At 39.3% G+C, this 21,920-nt stretch overlaps 1 protein-coding gene across 3 annotated transcripts in view; it reads left to right on the top strand.

Moving 5' to 3' along the window:
- Nucleotides 1–21,920, top strand: part of AFG3L2 (AFG3 like matrix AAA peptidase subunit 2) — a 52,037-nt gene that overhangs the window by 11,898 nt on the left and 18,219 nt on the right. For 2 of the 3 annotated variants that reach the window (XM_003406389.3, XM_064294746.1), the window contains exons 7-12: nt 10,499–10,623; nt 12,629–12,902; nt 14,612–14,749; nt 18,902–19,055; nt 20,541–20,648; nt 20,744–20,869. In XM_003406389.3, coding sequence (XP_003406437.1) covers nt 10,499–10,623; nt 12,629–12,902; nt 14,612–14,749; nt 18,902–19,055; nt 20,541–20,648; nt 20,744–20,869 — 925 coding nt within the window. The remainder of the gene's footprint in view (nt 1–10,498; nt 10,624–12,628; nt 12,903–14,611; nt 14,750–18,901; nt 19,056–20,540; nt 20,649–20,743; nt 20,870–21,920) is intronic. The other variant, XM_023544000.2, reaches the window with a different exon arrangement.

Here is a 21,920-nt window from a genome sequence, read left to right as displayed (position 1 = left end):
ATTTGTCATTTTGCAGCTGACTAATTTCACTCAGCATAATGCCTTCCAGATTCCTCCATGTTATGAAATGTTTCACAGATTCATCACTGTTCTTCATCGATGCGTAGTATTCCATTGTGTGAACATACCATAATTTATCCATTCATCCATTGATGTGTGTCTTGGTGGCTTCCGTCTTTTTGCTATTGTGAACGGTGCTGCAGTGAACATGGGCATGCATATATCTGTTCGTGTAAAGGCTCTTATTTCTCTAGGACATATTCCGAGGAGTGGGATTGCAGGATCGTATGGTACTTCTATTTCTAGCTTTTTAAGAAAGCGCCATATCGATTGCCAAGGTGGTTGTACCATTTGACATACCCACCAGTAGTGTAGAAGTGTTCCAGTCTCTCCACAACCTCTCCAGCATTTATTATTTTCTGTTTTATGGATTAATGCCAGCGTTGTTGGAGTGAGATGAAATCTCATAGTAGTTTTGATCTGCATTTCTCTAATGGCTAATGATCCTGAACATTTCCTCATATATCTGTTAGCCACCTGAATGTCTCCTTTAGTGAAGTGTCTATTCATATTTTTTGCCCATTTTTTAATTGGGTTATTTGCCTTTTTGAAGTTGAGTTTTTGCAGTATCGTGTAGATTTTAGAGATCAGGCACTGATCAGAAATGTCATAGCTAAAAACTTTTTCCCAGTCTGTAGGTAGTCTTTTTACTCTTTTGGTGAAGTCTTTGGATGAGCATAAGTGTTTGATTTTTAGGAGCTCCCAGTTATCTAGTTTTTCTTCTTTGCATTCTTTATACTGTTTTGTTACACTATTTAAATAATGCCATGTATTAGGGCTCCTAACATTGTCCCTATTTTTTCTTCTGTGATCTGTATCGTTCTAGATTTTACATTTAGGTCTTTGATCCATTTCAACTTAGTTTTTGTGCATGGAGTGAGGTATGGGTCTTGTTTCATTTTTTTTTACAGAAAGATATCCAGTTATGCCGGCACCATTTGTTAAAAAGACTGTCTTTTCCCCATTTAACTGTTTTGGGGCCTTTGTCAAATATCAACTGCTCATATGTGGATGGATTTATGTCTGGATTCTCATTTCTGTTCCATTGGTCCATGTATCTGTTGTTGTACCAGTACCAGGCTCTTTTAACTACCACGGCGGTATAATAGGTTGTAAAATCAGGTAAAGTAAGGCCTTCCACTTTGTTCTTCTTTTTCAGTAATGCCTTATTTATCCGGGGCCTCTTTCCCTTCCATATGAAGTTGGTGATTTATTTCTCCATCTCATTAAAGAATGTCCTTGGGATTTGGATTGGAATTGCATTAAATGTATAGATTGCTTTTGGTAGAACAGAGATAATGTTAAGTGTTCCTATCCATGAGCAAGGCATGTTCTTCCATTTGTGTAAGTCTCTTTGGGTTTCTTGCAGAAGTGTACTGTAGCTTTCTTTGTATAAGTCTTTTACATCTCTGGTAAGATTTATTCCTGAGTATTTTATCTTCTTGGGGGCTACTGTAAATGGCATTGATTTGGTGATTTCCTCTTTGATGTTCTTTTCGTTGGTGTAGAGGAATCCAACTGATTTTTGTATGTTTATCTTGTATCCCAGTACTCTGCTGAACTCTTCTATTAGTTTCAGTAGTTTTCTGGAGGATTCCTTAGGGTTTTCTGTGTATAAGATCATGTCATCTGCAAATAGAGATACTTTTACTTTTTACTTGCCAACCTGGACGCCCTTTATTTCTTTGTCTAGCCTAATTGCTCTGGCTAGGATTTCCAGCACAATGTTGAATAAGAGTGGTGATAAAGGGCATCCTTGTCTGGTTCCTGATCTCAATGGGGATGTTTTCAGGCTCTCTCCATTTAGGGTGATGTTGGCTGTTGGCTTTGTATAAATGCTCTTTATTTTGTTGAGAAATTTTACTTCTATTCCTATTTTGCTGAGAGTTTGTATGATGAATGAGTGTTGAACTTTGTCAAACGCCTTTTCTGCATCAATTGATAAAATCATGTGATTCTTGTCTTGTTTTATTTATGTGGTGGATTACATTACTTGTTTTTCTAATGTTGAACCATCCCTGCATACCTGGTATGAATCCCACTTGGTCATGGTGAATTATTTTTTTGATATGGTGTTGAATTCTATTGGCTAGAATTTTGTTGAGGATTTTTGTATCTACATTCATGAGGGATATAGGTCTCAAATTTTCTTTTCTTGTGGTGTCTTTACCTGGTTTTGTTATCAGGGATATGGTAGCTTCATAGAATGAGCTTGGTAGTATTCCATCCTTTTCTATGTTCTGAAATACCTTTAGTAGTAGTGGTGCTAACTCTTCTCTGAAAATTTGGTGGAATTCTGCAGTGAAGTCATCCGGACCAGGGCTTTTTCTTCTTGTTGAGAGTTTTTTGATTACCTTTTCAATCTCTTCTTTTGTTATGGGTCTATTTAGTTGTTCTACCTGTGCTTGTGTTATTTTAGGTAGGTAGTGTGTTTCTAGGAATTCATCCATTTCTTCTAGGTTTTCAAATTTGTTTTAGTTTTTCATAGTAATCTGATATGATTCTTTTAATTTCAGTTGGGTGTGTTGTAATATCGCCTATCTCATTTCTTATTCGGGTTATTTGCTTCCTCTCTGTTTTTCTTTTGTCAGTTTGCCCAGTGGTTTATCGATTTTGTTGAGTTTTCCAAAAAAACAGCTTTTGGTCTTGTTTTTTCAGTTGCTTTTCTGTTTTCTATTTCATTTAGTTCTGCTCTAATTTTTATTATTTGTTTTCTCCTGGTGCCTGTGGGTTTCTTTTGTTGCTCTCTTTCTATTTGTTCAAGTTGTAGGGATAGTTTTTTGATTTTGGCCCTTTCTTCTTTTTAGATGTGTGCATTTATTGATATAAATTGGCCTCTGAGCAACGCTTTTGCTATGCCGTAAAGGTTCTGATAGGAAGTGTTTTCATTCTTATTGGATTCTATCAATTTCTTTATTCCATCCTTAATGTCTTCTAGAATCCAGTCTTTTTTGAGCAGGGTATTGTTCAGTTTCCAAGTTTTGATTTCTTTTTCCTGCTTTTCCTGTTACTGATTTCCACTTTTATGGCCCTATGGTCAGAGAAGATACTTTGTAATATTTCAATGTTTTGGATTCTGCTAAGGCTTACTTTAGGACCTAATATGTGGTCTATTCTAGAGAATGTTCCATGTGCACTAGAAAAGAAAGTATACTTGGTTGCTGTTGGGTGGAGTATTCTGTATATGTCTACGAGATCAGGTTGGTTGATTGTGGCATTTAGATCTTCTGTGTCTTTATTGAGCTTCTTTCTGGATGTCCTTCACTGAAAGTGGTATGTTGAAGTCTCCTACTATTATTGTGGAGCTGTCTATCTGAGTTTTCAGTGCTGATAGTTTGTTTTATGTATCTTGCAGCTGTGTCATTAGATGCATAAATATTTAATATGGTTATATCATTTTGGTGTATTGTCCCTTTAATCATTATATAGTGTCCTTCCTTATCCTTTCTGATGGACTTAACTTTAAAGTCTATTTTGTCAAAAATTAATATTACCACACCTGCTCTTTTTTGATTGTTGTTTGCTTGATATAATTTTTTCCATCCTTTGAGTTTTAGTTTGTGTCTGTAAGTTGGCATGTCTCTTGTAGGCAGCATATAGACGGACCTTGTTTTTTAATCCATTCTGCCGCTCTCTGTCTCTTTATTGGTGCATTTAGTCCATATATAATCGGGGTAATTATGGATAGGTATGAATTTAGTGCTATCATTTTGATGTCTTTTTTTGTGTGTTGACAGCTTCTTTTTCCCACTTGATTTTATGTGCTGAGTAGATTTTCTTTGTATATTGTCCTGTCCACATATTTGTTGTTGTTGATTTTGTCTCTGCTGAGTTTGTATTTTTCCCTTGTATTTTAATTTGATGCATAGGATAGTTTGTCTTCTTTGTGGTTATCTTATTATTTACCCCTATTTTTCTAAATTTAAAACTAACTTTTATTTCTTTGTATCGCCGTATCTTTCTCTGCATATGGAAGGTGTATGATTACATTTCTTAGTCTGTCTTTATTATTTTAATGTTGTCTTCTTTTATATAATAACATTGCCGTTACCCTCTGTTGGGCTTTTTTTTTTTTTAAGCCTTTTTTTTTATTGTATTTCCCTCTCTGGGTTGACTTCTGGTTGCTCTGCCCAGTGTTCTAGTCTTGGGTCAATACCTGATATTATTGATTTTCTAACCAAAGAATTCCCTTTAGTATTTCTTGTAGATTTGTCTTGGTTTTTACGAATTCCCTCAGGTTGTGTTTATGTGGAAATGTCTTAATTTCACCTTCACATTTAAGAGACAGTTTTGATGGATATATGATACTTGGGAGGCAATTTTTTTCTTTCAATTTTTTAAATATGTCATCGCATTGTCTTCTTGCCTGTATGGTGTCTGCCGAGTAGTCCGAGCTTATTCTTATTGGCTCTCCCTTGTAGGTGACTTTTCTTTTATCCCTCGCTGCTCTTATAATTGTCTCTTTATCTTTGGTTTTGGCAAGCTTGATTATGTCTTGGTGATTTTTTTTTTAAGACCTACCTTATGTGGAGTTCGATGAGCATCTTGGATAGATATCTTCTCATCTTTCACAATATCAGGGAAGTTTTCTGCCAACAAATCCTCAACAATTGTCTCTGTATTTTCTGTTATCCCTCCGTGTTCTGGTACTCCAATAACTCATAGGTTGTTTCTCTTGATAGAGTCCCACATGATTCTTAAGGTTTCTTCATTTTTTTTTTAATTCTTTTATCTGATTTTTCTTCAAATGTATTAATGCCAAGTGATTTATGTTCAAGTTCAGAAATTCTAGCTTCTGCTTGCTCAATTCTGCTCCTCTGACTTTCTGCTGAGTTATCTAATTCTGTAATTTTATTGTTAATCTTCTGAATTTCTGATTGCTGTCTGTCTATGGATTTTTCCAGCTTATTAAACTTTTCATTATGTTCCTGAATAATCTTTCTAATTTCTTCAGTTGCTTTATCTATGTGTTCCTTGGCTTGTTCTGTGAATTGCCTCATTTCCTTCCTGATGTCTTGAAGGGTTCTGTATATAAAACTTTTGTATTCTGCATCTGGTAATTCCAGGAACGCACTTTCATTTAGAAGATCCCTGGATTCTTTGTTTTGAGAGCCTGTTGAGGTGATCATGGTCTGATTCTTTATGTGACTTGATATTGACTGTTGTCTCCGAGCCATCCGAAAGTTATTGTATTAGTTTATGCTTGCTTACTGTGTCGCAGCTGCTTGCTTTGATATTTTTTTGGTATACCCCCATGGGTTGCTTGAGTGGGCTAGCTTGATTATTTTCTCCTTTGAAGCTCTGGTGTCCTGTCCCCAGATGGCTAGAGCTGTTATCAGGTATATCAGCCTAGGAATCCATTCGGTTTTCTTGTATGAATTCGGCTCAGGTTTCCAGGTAGCTGGTATCAAGTGTGTGGTACAGGCTCTGCCCTACAGTCTTAGAGGGGCAGGGGTAATTGGCGTATATACCCGTATCTGATTGCTGCAGGGGTCACGCTCTGAACAAGGCAGGGGGCTGAGAACCGACCCCCAAGTGTCTCTGAGGAAAACGCATCTCTGTTCCCTAGACCATGCTGGTGGTGGGCTCTGCAGAGGGACCATGGGCACCCAAAGTTTTTGTTTTAAGGACTGGGAGGTACCAGCTGTCCCTGGACCCCTGTTGTGGGTGGCTGGGTGACCCAAGTGGAGCCACCAGTTCTTAGGTCCCTGTTGTGGGTGGCTGGGTGACCCAAGTGGAGCCACCAGTTCTTAGGTCCCTGTTGTGGGTAGGTGAGGACCTTGTTTAATAGGCAAAGCAATGTCAAACGTCAAACAGCCACCTCTGCACCGCACAGTTGAAATGGTTGGAGTTTGCCAACAAGGGCTTATCCTCCTGAAATAGGTCCACGCAGGTCCGTGCAGAAGGGAAAGGTGCAAGGTCCATAGACGGTTCATGCCTGGAGAGGAGTCGCTTCTGTCCTGAGCTCCCCCAGTTAAGGGAGCTGGCAAATTATCTTTTCCCCCCAGTTACAAATTTTTTCCTTCCCCAAGGCCGGGAAGACGGCTGCAGATGCTCACCAGGGTCTATCTCTGGCCCAGGGATTCAGCCGCTGAAGCTGGCTTGGGAGTGGGGGGGGGGGGTCGCGGTAGAATATATACAGGTACTTAGCTTTTGCTGAGAGCGTCCTTCTCCTCAGGTTCTGGAGGTGTGAGTGGGCTGTGTAGCTGGCTGCTGCTTCCTGAGGAAACTGTGGCTGAACACTAGTACCAGCCGCTGACGCCAGTGCCATTCTGAGAATGGTGCCTGAGGGCTCCCTACGATTCAGGTCCGGCAACTCCTCTAGGCCACTCCTCTCTGCTTCTGAATGGCCTCTTCCTTCCCCTGCCCCTCAGTTCATTGTCTGAGCTTGCCTTTGATGCTCAGGGCTCCCAGCTTGTCACAGATATACTCTTTTTACTTGTTTTTTGGGTCTTTGTTGTATAGAGGGCTCGTCGGAAGTGTCTGTTTGAAGTGTCTGTTTATTCCGCCATCTTGCCTCCACCTGTCTCCTCTCATTGTAGTTCTGATTTGCATTTCTCTAATGGCTAATGATGGTGAGCATTTCCTCATTTGTCTGTTAGTTAGCAGAATGTTTTCTTCAGTGAAGTTCATATCCTTTGCCTGTTTTTTAATTAGGTTATTTGTCTTTTTGCAGTTGAGTTTTTGCAGTACCGTGTAGATTTTAGAGATCAGGCGCTGATCAGAAATGTCGTAGCCAAAAACTTTTTCCCGGTCTGTAGGTAATCTTTTCACTCTTTTGGTGAAGTCTTTGGATGAGCATAAGTGTTTGATTTTTTGTAGCTCCCAGTTATCTAGTTTCTTCTCTGCTTTGTTAGTAATGTTTTATATACTGTTTATGCCATGTATTAGGGCTTCTAGCATTGTCCCTGTTTTTTCTTCCATGATCTTTATCTTTTTAGATTTTATATTTAGGTCTTTGATCCATTTTGAACTAGTTTTTGTGCATGTTGTGAGGTATGGGTCTTGTTTGATTTTTTTGCAGATGGATATCCCATTATGCCAGTACCGTTTGTTAAAGAGATTGTCTTTTCCCTATTTGACTGGCTTTGGGCCTTTGTCAAATGTCAGCTCCTCACATGTGGATGGATTTTTGTCTGGATTTTGAATTCTGTTCCATTGGTCCATGTATCTGTTGTTTTACCAGTACCAGGCTGTTTTGACTACTGTGGTGGTATAATAGGTTCTAAATCAGTAATGCTTTACTTATCCAGGGCCTCTTTTGCTTCCATATGAAGTTGGTGATTTGTTTCTCCATCTCATTAAAAAATGTCATTGGAATTTGGATTGGAGTTGCGTTGTATCTATAAATGGCTTTTGGTAGAATAGACATTTTTACAATGTTAAGTTTTCCTATCCATGAACAAGGTATGTTTTTCCACTTATGTAGGTCTCTTTTGGTTTCTTGCAGTAGTGTCTTATAGTTTTCTTTGTATGGGTCTTTTACATCTCTGGTAAGATTTACTCCTAAGTATTTTATCTTCTTGCGCGCTACTGTAAATGGTAATTGATTTGGTGATTTCCTGTTCAGTGTTCTGTTTGTTGGTGTAGAGGAATCCAACTGATTTTTGTATGTTTATCTTGTATCCCAGTACTCTGCTGAACTCTTCTGTTAGTTTCAGTAGTTTTCTAGAGGATTCCTTAGGGTTTTCTGTGTATAAGATCATGTCATCTGCAAATGGAGATACTTTTACTCTTTCCTTGCTAGTCTGGATGCCCTTGATTTCTTTATCTAGCCTAATTGCTTTGGCTAGGATTTCCAGCACAATGTTGAATAAGAGTGGTGATAAAGGGCATCCTTGTCTGGTTCCAGATCTCAAGGGGAATGCTTTCAGACTCTCTCCATTTAGGATGATGTTGGCTCTTGGCTTTGTGTAAATGCCCTTTATTATGTTGAGGAATTTCCCTTCTATTCCTATTTTGCTGAGAGTTATTATGAATGAGTATTGGACTTTGTCAAATGCCTTTCCTGCATCATTTGATAAGACCATGTGATTCTTGTCTTTTGTTTTATTTATGTGGTGAATTACATTAATTGTTTTTCTAATGTTGAACCATCCCTGCATACCTGGTATGAGTCCCACTTCGTCATGGTGAATTATTTTTTTGATATGTTGTTGAAGTGTTTTGGCTAGAATTTTGTTGAGGATTTTTGCATCTAAGTTCATGCAGGATATAGGTTTGTAATTTTCTTTTTTTGTGGTATCTTTACCTGGTTTTGTTATCAGGAATATGCTGGCTTCATAGAATGAGTTTGGGAGTATTCTGTCCTTTTCTGTGCTCTGAAATACCTTTAATAGTAGTGGTGTTAACTCTTCTCTGAAACTTTGGTAGAATTCTGCAATGAAGCTGTCAGAGCCAGGTTTTTTTTTTGTTGGGAGCTTTTAAATTACCTTTTCAATCTCTTCTTTTGTTATGGGTTTATTTAGTTGTCCTACCTATGTTTGTGTTAGTTTAGGTAGGTAGTGTGTTTCTAGAATTTCATCTAGGTTTTCAAATTTGTCAGAGTACAGTTTTTCATACTAATCTGATATGATTCTTTTAATTTCAGTTGGTTGTTGTAATATCGCCCATCTCATTTTTTATTTGGGTTATTTGCTTCTTTTCCTGTGTTTCTGTTGTTGGTTTGGCCAGTGGCTTAGTGATTTTGTTAAATTTTTCAAAGAACCAGCTCTTTGTCTTGTTAACTCTTTCAATTGTTTTTCTGGTTTTTATTTCATTTAATTCTGCTCTAATTTTTATTATTTGCTTTCCTCTGGTGCCTGAGAGTTTCTTTTGTTGCTCTCTTTCTGTTTGTTCACGTTGCAGGAATAATTCTTTGATTTTGGCCCTTCCTTCTTTTTGTATGTATGCATTTATTGCTATAACTTGACTTCTGAGCGCTGCTTTCGCTGTGTCCCAAAGGTTCTAATAGGAAGTGTTTTCATTCTCATTGGATTCTATGAATTTCTTTATTCCATTTTTGATGTCTTCTGTAACCCAGTCTTTTTTGAGCAGGGTATTGTTCAGTTTCCAAGTGTTTGATTTCTTTTAAGAATGTAATTTTAATTGGTGTTTCCCTCAGTTTGTTTGCCTTATGATGAAATGTTTGTTAATAGTCACGCAGCTGTTTTTTCCTTAGACTTCTAGTGCTTGGAATTAAATTGGTGACCCCTTTCAGGAGGACAATTTGGTGGTGTGTGTATCAGCAGTTTTGAAAGCATGTACACGCTCCGTAATTTTGTTTCTGGTACTTTATCCTAGGGAAATAATTAGGGGTGCACGTACAGATTTCTATACAGGGATGTTCTCAAACATTGTTTATGTAGCAAGAAATTATAAATAAATGTCCCACCTTAGGAACCTGGTTAACACTGGGGAGCTCTCGATTCCTTGATTTAAGCATCTGTGCCGGAGTGATGGTTCTCAGTAGGCAGTGCTCATCCCAAGAGGGGACCTTGTCTTCTAATGGAAACCCGGATGGCGTAGTGGTTGAGTTTGGCTGCTAACCAAAAGGTTGGCAGTTCGAATCAACCAGGCGTCCCTTGGAAACCCTATGGGGCAGTTCTGCTGTGTCCTGTAGGGTCGCTATGAGTCAGAATCGACATGATGGCGGTGGGTTTGGGGTGTGTTCTAGTGGAGCCCCGGTCGCACAGTGGCTAAGAGCTTGGCTGCTAACCAAAAGGTGAGTGGTTCGAATTCACTAGCCGATCCTTGGAAACCCTATGGGGCAGTTTTACTCTGTTCTACAGGGTCGCTATGAGTTGGAATAGACTCAATGGCAGCAGGTTTGGTTTTTTTTTTTTTTTGTATTGTTATGTTAAAGATGTTTTAGTATATCTGGAAGTGTCTCTTTAATGTTTTTTATCCGTAGAAAGGTACGCTCTGTACTAAAACAAACATTTGACTAACTGACATTAGATGGGAATTGTACCTAACTGTTCCTACTTCCATGCAAATCTGACTTAAAGGCAGATTTAGGAACAGAACCCGCACAGGCATTTAGCAAGTCCTCAGCAAGTTTCAGCTGTTGTTGCTATACCACGTTAGTTTTTTAATTTGGGGAAAGGCAGCCGAGAAACACCTGGGAAGTAGAAATGAGGAAAAGAACGTGTATTTATTTATAAAAATGATTGTCTTTCCAAATAGGATTTTAGTTCTGTTCATTATGTTTATGATTTTAGAGCTACTGAGGAGTATTGGTAAAGAAATGCGTATTTCCCAGGGTTTGCCGAGTGTTCTCAGTGAATAAAACTTAATTACCACAACAGTAAAACCAGTCTTTTGCTGTTTTTTTTATTTCCATGTTTTTCAGTAGATTTTTCAGTATTTCTGAAATATTCTTAAAAAGTTGAACTCTTTAGTGAATTGAATCTTTTGTGTTTCTCTCATTCCTGGAATATTTTTTCTATTTTTATAGCAGTATGTCTGGTTTAATATTGGTAGTGTGGACACCTTTGAGCGGAATCTGGAAACTTTACAGCAAGAACTCGGCATAGAAGTGGAGAATCGGGTCCCTGTTGTCTACATTGCCGAAAGCGATGGGTAAGCAGCGCCTAAAACTGTTTGACGGACTCTTCCTGCCCCTCCAAGGCTCACTGTGTGGCCCATGTCACCGGGTGGCAGAGTTACCAATTAAATTCTTAAACATACCTTCCTCAACTTGGGTGGGATTTTTGTTTGTTTTCAAAACCGTGATTAACTTACTGACGTCCCTGGGTGGCACAAAGAGTTTAAGCACTCGACAGCAAACCTGAGTGGTTGGCAGTTTGAACCAACTCAGAGGGGCCTCAGAAGAAAGGACTGGCAGTGTTTCCAAAAGGTCATGGCCTTGAAAGCCCTGTGGAGTGCAGTTCTCCTCTGCACACATGGAGTTGCCACGAGTCAGAATCCACTCCACGGCAGTGGGTTTGCTTTAACTAATTTACAGGTTTTGCACCTGACTGATTCATTTCCCACACATTTATATTTATCTTGATTAAGCAGTGGTTTGGAGTATTAATACTTAATTTATTGTCCTTTAGTAAGATTTATCATGAAGAACTCCTTTGTGTTAAAAAGTGGCATTTTCACCTTTTAACTATCATTTACATTTGTATTTCTCTCGTTTTCCTAGGATTTTTATGTAATTCTTTCACCTGCCTTGTCAGAGCTGCTTCTTTGGGGATTATTTGTCTTTAACGAGACCACTTAAAGGTCTGGGTGGATGCTCTGTTCTCATCTTTCAGGAAGGGCACATTATTTTAAGAGTCTTTGGGTTCATCTGGAAACCTATTGCCTTGGAGTGCATATAAATGCAGAGCCAGGCAGAACGCATGCAGTTACCCCGTTTTATTAGATGCAGAAAGTATACCTTGCTATAGAGTGACATGTTTGGAGTGAAATTATAGCTAACACTTAGTTTTTCTGGTTATGTGAGAAGAGCAGAAAACCTGAAAGCTAGTAATTGAGTTACTCGGATTTAGGGGATTTCTTGACTCTTGGTTTGTGTAGACCTATAATCTGCCTGCAGCGTTTGAATCTAGATAGAGCTGTTGCCTCTATCACATCTGTCAGTCCCCTGACCCCAGAGACGGTAATATAATTTTTGAATTTTGTAGGCTGGTACTGACACATTATAAAAATGTTTTGTTGCACCATTCTTTAAACTTTTATTGTCAGTGCATGGTTTTGTTTTGTTTCCAAAAATAAGCCGCAGGTAAATTTTTCATGATTGTCACTGCTTGTTATAGCAGCATTAAAAATTTCGTAAGAGAGGAAAAATTAGAAAGCAGATCCTGGTTTTTGTTTTGAACCTTAATTACCTTAATTGTGTATGCAGTTGTGGTTCACATTTCTCAGGATAAGTTAAATTGTATCTGTACCCATACTTAGGTTGAAGTAAGTTTTTTAAACAAACAAACTAAAGGCAAAAGGCACCCCCGGTTTTGAAGTCATTCCCCTTCCCAAGAGGCCCCACCAGCCAGCACGTGTTGCCGCCCTCCCTGCAGTCTCTGTGGAGCCCACACAAGGAGCAGAGAGTAGACATGGCAGAATTAACCAACAGATGTTCATTTCTTAAGAGACATTGACCTTGAAGTAGGTACACTGTTAAATTAATAAGGATTTACTCTTTGGAAGACAGTTTTCAGGATAAGTTAATACATCCCAATCAGAGATTCCTGACCAACACCAGGATCTCGTTAAAATTTTTGAGTACTTTGAACACTGTTTTCCACTGGGATACAATGACTGTACATCAGCTAGGCTTGTACGTGGTGATTGTTGGGCTCGGAATAAAAACCAGTCGCCGGCACACGTTGAGATGAGACTTTTCTCTGGTCTTGTCTTTTGTGGTTCTACTTCAGTGGCATAACACACTGAAATTCTCTTTGTACCTCAGATAAAATCTTAGAATATTCAGGGTTTTTTTTTTTTTTTTAAATAGAAAATGTATGCAATTATATCTCAGGCAGTTTTATCAGAAAATATATCTTTCAAAATATTTAAAAAAAAGACCAAGGATTAACAATTTTAAAAACAAATTCTTGTTGTGTATTATTCCCTTCAGTTCATTTCTCCTGAGCCTGTTACCCACAGTCCTCATAATTGCTTTTTTACTCTACACCATAAGAAGATGGCCTGCTGGTATTGGTCGAACAGGCCGGGGGATGGGTGGATTCTTCAGTGTTGGAGAAACCACTGCCAAGATCTTAAAGGATGAGATCGATGTGAAATTCAAAGATGTGGCTGGCTGCGAGGAGGCCAAATTAGAGATAATGGAATTTGTGAATTTCTTAAAAAACCCAAAGCAGTATCAAGACCTGGGAGCAAAAATCCCAAAGGTAAGATGAACTTTCAGATTATTTTCAACTCATTAACCTAAATTTCTGAAGTATTTCTTGATCTGTGAAGTTATTATTTTATGAAGTCTGAGTGCTAATTACAATATAACTTTTTTTTGCTCTTCCTATATCTTCACCTATGAGTCTGCTTAACTCGAGTCTTTTTGGGCTAGTTTTTCAGTGTGAATGTGTCATCTTGCAGGTGATGTGTAGATTTCTGAAAACCCATAGGGGTTCAGTCGATTCTAACTCACAGCAACACTATAGGACAGAGTGGAACTGCCCCATGGTGTTTCCCAGGAGCGCCTGGTGGATTTGAACTGCCAACCTTTTGGTTAGCAGCCAAGCTCTTAACCATTGTGCCACCAGGGCTCAAGACTTCTAAAAAGACTCGTGTTATTTCCTCTTGGATGCCTTCCCTGATCCTCCTTCCTCTGACTCTAGTCTGGCTGAGATGCTCCCACCGCCTGCAGCCGTAGCACCCTGAGCATGTCACACACTGTTGTCTGTCATCCAGACACTTGCTGCTTCGACAGGTGACTGTGGACTGTCACTGTTCACAGCACAGGGATGCAGTGGAGAAAAGATCAGACAGCACTAATTGTCAACCTCCCTCCTTCAGCAGACACACACAGTCCCACTGTGCTAGCCCCAGGCCCACACCTTCTGGCTCTCTACCCCCAGGGCTAGGCACAGAATAGGAACTTGATAGTTGTTGACTGGTTCAGTTATTAAAGGAATGACTGAATTAAAAAAGTGTTTAAGTAATTCTTTTAAAGTTTACTTTAAAGGAATCCTTGTAAAGGGAATTATTTCCTTGTTTTTTATATTTTGTGTATATGAACAAAAAGTCATTGTTTTATAATTTGCTGTTACGTAGTTGGTAGGGAGTTGGTACCTATTTACATCTTAAATAATTATATATTGTTGAATCGAACACTTACATTTTTTCTTCTTAACTAAGCTCATCATTGTTCATTAGATTCTTACTTCATTTGTGAAAATTTTAAAGGGAAGAAAGTAAGCACACAAAAAATCTTAAGAGTTTTATTATGAAGTCTGGAAAAAAATTTTGTGACCATGTTAGCCACCTCCTCATACCCAGTATTTATGGTAGTGTATCTCTTTATCAAAAAGAGAGGACACTGCTTATAGCTAGTCACTTAATGGAAAATAAATACAAAAGCAAAACTCATAGAGTTAGGTTTTAAGTCACATGTTTGTTCTTGCTAAAGATTGTTCAGCTGTGTGTGAAAATAGAGGTGGGAGATGGGGTTTATCGAGTTCAAAAACCAATTTTACTTGAAGAATGTCAAAGAATTATGTAGATTAAGAGTGTGTTTGTGTCTCCTTGAATTATTTAAGCAAACCTCAGCTGGTTTACTGATACATTCCTATCTTAAGTCACCCTTCATGTACTATTAAACTGATTATCGAAGAAGCAGCACTAAAAATCTTATAAAATAAGAGGTATTTAAGATTACACATTCTTACCTAATCTTTTAAAACAAAATGATTTCTAATAATTCTTTTGTATTCTTCTTACTAATAATATAAAAATGTTCTACTGTAGGTCAAATGTTTAAGCAATATCTAGCGTATATCAGTAAGATTTATAGACAGGTTTATACCTTGAAATTATTTGTGGATATGAGGTTCACTCTTCTGAAATTCTCATTAAATATAATTTGTCTTTTGTATATTTGAAGGGTGCCATTCTCACTGGTCCTCCAGGCACTGGGAAAACGCTGCTAGCTAAAGCGACAGCCGGAGAAGCCAATGTCCCTTTCATCACAGTTAGTGGATCTGAGTTTTTGGAGCTGTTTGTTGGTGTGGGTCCAGCTAGAGTAAGTCTGCTGTCTAATCTGATGGTACAATTGCCCTCCAAGGCCCTGTCTCACCAGCCGCTCGCTGCCTTGAGCTCTTTCAGAGCCAAGCCAACATCAGGCTGGTGATTTCTACCCACCTTCCCCCATCCCTACGAGCACTGTAAACTTTTATACAATATAGTTTTAATTCATGTATTTCAAGAAGTGGCTTTAGTTTGTGGGTTTTTTTTTTTTTTTTTTGGTAACAGCTTTGTTAAGATATAATTCACATATAATACAATTCATCCATTTAAAGTATACAATTCAGTGGTTTTTAGTATGTTCACAGATTGGCATCACCACAGTCAATTTTAGAACATTTTCATCACTCTAAAAGAAATCCTGTATCCACTAGCAGCCACTACCTTATTACACCAGTCCTAGGCAACCACTGATAAACTCTCTTTTTGTATAAGTTTGTCCGTTCTGGGCGTCTTATATAAATTGGATCATAGAATACATGGTTTTATGCCAGGCTTCTTTCACTTAGCACAATGTTTTCATGTTATAGCATGTATCAGTCCTTCATTCCATTTATTACCAAATAACATTCCGTTGTATGAATATACCACATTTTATTAGTCTATTCATCTGTTGATGACATTTGAGTTTTTTCCATCTTTTGACTGTGGTGAATAACGAATGCTTCTGTGGACACTCTTGCACGAGTTTTCACACAGACAGATGTTTTCATTTTTCTTGGGTATGTGTGTAAGTGGAATGGTGGGGTCATATGGTAGTTCTGTGTTTAACTTTTTGAGGAACTGCTAAACTCTTTTCTACAGCAGCTGCATTTTACATTCCCTCCAGCAGTGTATGAGGGTTCTTTCTCGATGCCCACATCAGCACTTATTTGTCTTTTTGGTTATAGCCATCCTAGTGGGTGCGCAGTGGCACCTCATCGTGGCTTTGGTTTGCATTTCCTTGATGACTAATGTTGAGCACGTGCCTGTCACCCATGTGTAAATCTTCTTTGGACAAATGTCTGTTCAGCTCCTTTGACCATTTTTAACTGGGTTATTCGTCTTTTTGTTGAGTTGTAAGAGTTTTTTATGTATTTTAGATATGATTCCCTTATCAGATATATGATTTGCAAACATTTTTCCAGCTTTCTTGATAGTGAAGCACAAAGTTTTTAATTGTGATGAAGTCCAATTTCTTTGTCCTTTTGCTCTTATGCTTTTGGTGTCATATCTAAGACTCTTGGCCAAATCTGAGGTTCTGAAGACTTACCCCTATGTTTTTTTCTAGGAGTTTTGTCTTTTACATCTAGATCTGTGATTCATTATAAGTTAATTTTTGTATGTGATGTGAGGTAACGTTACAACTTTTTCTTAATACCGTGTTTTCGGTGAAGGTTTACACAGCGGTTTAGGTTCCCATTCCACAATTTGTACACAAATTATTCAGTGACATTGGTTACATTCTTCACAATGCATGAACATGCTCCTTATTTTCATTCTTGTTGTTCGGTTTCCATTAATCTCGTTTCCCTCCACCCTTACATTCTCATCTTTTTTAAGGTAATTGTTGACTGTGCACATTCATTCTTGGCATGTGGCTATCCAGCTGTCCGAACATCATCTGTTGAAGAGACTATTTTTTCCCCGTTGAATGGTCCTGACACCCTTGTACAAAATCAATTGACCATAGATAGATACATGGGTTTTTTTCTGGGTTCTCAGTTCTTTTCCATTCATCTGTGTGTCTGGCCTTATGCCTGTATCATAGTGTCTTGATTACTGTTGGTTTGTAAGTTTTGAATTCAGGAAGTATGAGTGTGGATTAATTTTTAAATAAATGCTCAAGTTTTTTTTACTCTTTGTGTGTTTTACCCGTATCTAAAATGTTGCCTTTTTTAAAAAGTGCCATTGAAATGCAAAGTGCTATCACAGTTACTTTTCCAAACATCAGGATGCAAGTTACGGTCAATAAGAAAGCATTGTGTCATAAATTGACAGTATTTTTTCTTTCTGGCAAGTATGGTAATGATGGGTCTTACAATTGACGGCATCTTTGATTAGATGAAATATATTAGGTGAATGCATATGGGTTTTGCCAGGCAAATAAGTCTTCTGAAAAAAAGGGAACATGGGGGAGTTGAGTGTTTATAATGGTGGGCCAAGGAGGGAGCTGAAGACAGGATAGGACTAGGGATGGTGAGAAAGCAGTGGGACTAATGGAATGGAGAGCTGAGAAGTAGGGGAAGAACTGAAGAACTGTTAGAATGAGATGCTTGAGTCTGAGGGATGATAGTCAGGGGAGTGCCTGAGGCTGGTTGTTTGGAGGGGACCTTGCCGGTGGTAGCCATACCAGAGTAGAGCAAAAGATTGTGGAAGAGGTGGGTCAAGGAACTGAGAGACCAAGAGCCCCATAGATGTGGAAATCACTAAGAAAATGGGAAGTGAAGGATGGAGAGGAAGAACCAACACTCTGCGAATAGGCTGCACCAAGGAGCCAGGCCCACAAACAACTACACCAAGGAGGGAGAGAGTGCCTCCCAGTGGCTGAGTCTTAGACTGTTGTTAGGTGCGGTCGAGTCCCAATTCATTGTGACACTATGTACATACAACAGAACAAAGCATTGCTCAGTGCTGTGCCATCCTCACAATCATTGCTGTGCCTGAGCCCATTGTTGGGGCCACTGTGTCAGCCCATCTCATGGAGGGTCTTTCTCTTTTTCGCTGACCCTCTACTTTACCAAGCATGTTGTACTCCAGAGACTGATCCTTGATAACATGTCCAAAGTATGTGAGACGTAGTTTACCATCCTTGCTTCTAAAGAGCATTCTGGCTGTACTTCTTCCAAGACAGATTTGTTCATTCTTCTGGAAGTCCATGGTATATTCAATATTCTTTGCCAACACTACAATTCAAAGGCATCCGTTCTTTTTCACTCTTCCTTATTGCTTATGAAGGGACTGAAAACACCATGGCTTGGGCCAAGGGTGCCTTAGTCTTCAAGGTGGTGTCCTTGCTCTTAGGAAGAAGGTCCTGGTGCTCTACTTCTGAAGAGAGTCATCTGGTGACAACCTCATGGAGAGCAGTGGGCCTCAAGAGCAGGCTGTTTATTTCCCGGCAGCAGACAGTAATGGAGTGTAATAAAGGCCCCACCCCAGCTGGTCTGGACGAAATGGATTAGAACTCCTTCTACTGGAGAGGGTTAGAGGGGCAGCCAAGTGTCATTTCCAGCAAGAAGGTGAAGGAATACTCTGAGAAGAGCTTGAGGGCACAGGGAGCCTGTTGATCACCCACGTGGAGTACAGTACAGCAGTGGAGGCAGGGAGGGTCGTGAGTTATAGTAGGGCTGTGTTCAGAGCAGTGTAGGAATGCAAATCCAGAAAGGCCGGCTGCAGGGGTGACGAGGGAGACTTAACTTCTGGTGACTGAGGTGAAAAGGGGCTGTGAGGCCTTCTGAGCTCGCTTCGAATCTCCAGAAGGGGCCAGGTGAGGAAGCTGAGACCCTGGACTCTTAGCCGATGAAGAGGTGTTAGAATGGATGCTCTTTAAGTCCACCCGCGTCAGTCCTGAGTGGGACGGGCTTAGGAGGTGAGTGTGTGAATGCAAAGGCCTCTGTACCCGCTACGGGTTGCAGCGGGGTCTGAGCAGGGGGTGTGAGCAAGGAGACCGTTGCCTTTCTGTGGTGGGTGATGAGCCTTCTGTAGAACCGGGTGACCCTCTGGGAGAGTTGGTTTTATGTGTAAGTATTCTATAAATCTATTAGTGAGTCTCTGCTTGTTAATAACTGCTTAGGCATAAAATGTGAACCCCAGAGTAGGTATTAAGTATTGAACTTTTAAATTCAATGTAAGTCTACAGCTGTATTATGTTGTCTTTTTGTAAAATACACAGTATTAATTTTTTGATGTTATAAAAAATAGCTGATAGTGTTCATTACATATATAGTAGTTTGTGGGATTATAGAAATAACTTTTGCTCATCTTCAGTTACCCACCATGTTACTAATCATTTGCTGCTCTGCACTCATGCCTACGCTCTTTCCTGGCTCTATTCAGTATGTGGTGAACAGTGTCCCATCTGGGACAGGAAACCTGACAGCTTGTTGCCTATCAGGAGAATGAATGATGCTGACTAGTTGAGCGTGACTCCGCTGTTTATACTTTTGCTAAGGTCCGAGACTTGTTTGCCCTGGCTCGGAAGAATGCCCCCTGTATTCTTTTCATTGATGAAATAGACGCCGTGGGAAGGAAGCGAGGAAGAGGCAACTTTGGAAGCCAGAGTGAGCAGGAGAACACACTCAACCAGCTGCTTGTGGAAATGGATGGTGAATATTAAAGTCTTTTGCATTTTAAATGACATTTTCTAATTGTTTTCTATGTCTCTAAAATGGCAGTCCTTATGCTGATGGCAAGTACAAAAAAAGCATTCCCTAAAGGAGGCAGCCCTCGTTAAGGCTCCACTCTACCAGCACAGATGATAGCAGAATGTTCTTGCCTGGCAGCCTGCCGTAACTTAACTAGTATTGCTGTTAAGATGGGATTTGTACCTAGTGGTGAATAAGAGAAAAATTGGTGAGATGATTCATAAGAGAAACTTAGTCTCATTCTCAAAATCATTTATGATTTTGAAGCAACAGGAACAGGAAAATCCATGTGTGATCAAGTGTAAATTTGGCAGATTTAGAAAGAAAGTAGCAATCTTCCCATTTTAGTCAGGTTTTTTCTGTGACTTAGTAAAGTCAGTTCTTTGGCTGAGCCACATCCTCCTTGTCGCACACAGTACATGGGGATGCCTGGCTCTGTGTTCAGGAGTGTTGGGCTGCTTGATTGCTAAGCCAGGGGTAGCCCCCAGAGTGAGAAGCCACCTGTGTGCTGTGAAGGTCAGTCCACACTTGGAGCCGCCTATTGCAGTTGGAGCCCGCATTTGAAGGAAGTCAGCAGACGAGCATTTCCAGTGGAGGGCGTCCTGAGTGTGGGGTTGACATTTGAAAAATGGCTAATAAAACTGTGCCTCTTGAATCTGGAAAAGAGATGACCTCGATGCAGGTTGATGCGTTCCTCCAAATATGTGCTAGGTTGTCCTCTGGTCCAGGGAGTTTCGTTTAGATACAGCATTTGCAAATTGAATATTACTGATTTTAAAACTTTTTGATAGTCAACATCTTCTAAGTTTCTAGTTGAATAAATTAAAATCTTTGGTTATTTGCTTTTAGAAAATTGATTCTTAAAATTAAGATGCCTGGTAGGAAAAATCAAGTTTGTGACTTAAAAATCACTGGATAATAAATAGGAAGACATTTTTAATATAGTAATGTATTCGTTTTTGTTTTGTGTGTTATTGAGTTGATTCTGACTCACAGCAACCCTATAGGACAGAGTGGAACTGCCCCATAGGGTTTCCTAGCCTATAATGTTTATGGGAGCGTATTGCCAGGTCTTTTCTTCTGTGGAGCACTGACGGGGGGTTAAGACCACCAGCCTTTTGGTTAGCAGCTGAGTGCTTAACGATTGCACCACCAGGGCTCCTTAATGTGTTTGTAGTGAACGTAAATTCTTTTTTTGAATCTTGGTCGACTGTATATACCAAAACATTTCCTGTTCCTGCATTTTGTACGTGTAAGTCAGTGACGTCAGGTACGTTCATTGTGTTGTACGACCATCACCACTGTCCGTTTGTAAATTTCTTCCTCACCCTTCGCAGAAGTTCAGTGCCTCCTAAACAGTGACTCTCATAAATCCTCAATGGGCACACTATGGTTTCTACCTTGTGTCCTTAACCAATGGTTGCATCTTTGTTACTATCTTTTCAGGATTTAACACAACGACAAATGTAGTCATTTTGGCTGGCACCAACAGGCCAGACATCCTGGACCCTGCTCTGCTGAGGCCGGGGCGCTTTGACAGACAGATCTTTATCGGTGAGATGTGGTCATTGGCGTCAGTCTGGTTCTCATGGGGATGGATGTAATTGTTTCATTGTGATTTTTTTTTTCCCTTAAAAATAATTCTAAAGGACCACCAGATATAAAAGGAAGAGCCTCTATTTTCAAAGTTCACCTCAGACCACTGAAACTGGACAGTGCCCTGGAAAAGGAGAAACTAGCAAGAAAACTTGCAGCCTTAACTCCAGGGTTTTCAGGTGAGTGGAAATAAGCTGCTGTACTGCTTTCGGTGTGTTAAAGTCAGTGACAGTTCTGAGGTACTCGTCCCGTTTCTTACTTCTCACCTTGGGCTTCCTAAGTATGTATTTTTAATTTTTTATTAGAAATTTTGAACATCTACAAAGTTGAGGAAATGATGTAACGAAGCCCTGTGTACACTTCGTTTAATTCGTGTCCAACCTTGTTTTGTTTGTACCCCCACTTCCTTCCCTCTGCCTCTGCATTATTTTTTAACAAATTCCTGACACTGTATATTTATCCATAAATATTTCAGGAATTAAAATGTACAGTTCAATGGTTTTTTAGCATATTTACAAGAAACGTGCAGCCATCACTATGATATAATTTGAACATTCTTATCACCGGAGAAGAAGCCCTGTGCTCGTTAGCAGCCATTCCTCCTTCCTACATTCTCTTTGCAAGTACCAATAGATTTCTTGTCTCTGTGGAGTTGTCTCTTCTGGACCTTTCCTGTAAATGGAATTGTACAACATGTGGTCTTTTGTGCCTGGCTCATTTCACAGAGCATAATGTTTCCAAGGTTCACTCCTGTTGTAGAATGTATCAGAACATCATTCCATTTCATTAACAAGTGTTGTTCCATTGGGTACACCACGTTTTGTTTATCCATTCATCAGCTGATGAACATTTAGATTCTGTCTGCTTTTTGGCTCATAAGAATAATGCTGCTCTCCAACAAAAGAAACCCACAGGCACCAGAAGAAAACAAATAATAAAAATTAGAGCTGAACTAAATGAAATAGAAAACAGAAAAACAATTGAAAGAATTAACAAAACCAAAAGCTGGTTCTTTGAAAAAATCAGCAAAATTGATAAACCACTGGGCAAACTGACAAAAGAAAAACAGGAGAGGAGGCAAATAACCCGAATAAGAAATGAGATAGGCGATATTACAACAGACCCAACTGGAATTAAAAGAATCATATCAGATTACTATGAAAAACTATACTTGAACAAATTTGAAAACCTACAAGAAATGGATGAATTCCTAGAAACACACTACCTACC

The sequence above is a fragment of the Loxodonta africana genome, chromosome 11, assembly GCF_030014295.1.
Source record: "Loxodonta africana isolate mLoxAfr1 chromosome 11, mLoxAfr1.hap2, whole genome shotgun sequence".
Classification (NCBI taxonomy): domain Eukaryota; kingdom Metazoa; phylum Chordata; class Mammalia; order Proboscidea; family Elephantidae; genus Loxodonta; species Loxodonta africana.
This window is presented reverse-complemented; position numbering and strand designations above follow the sequence as displayed.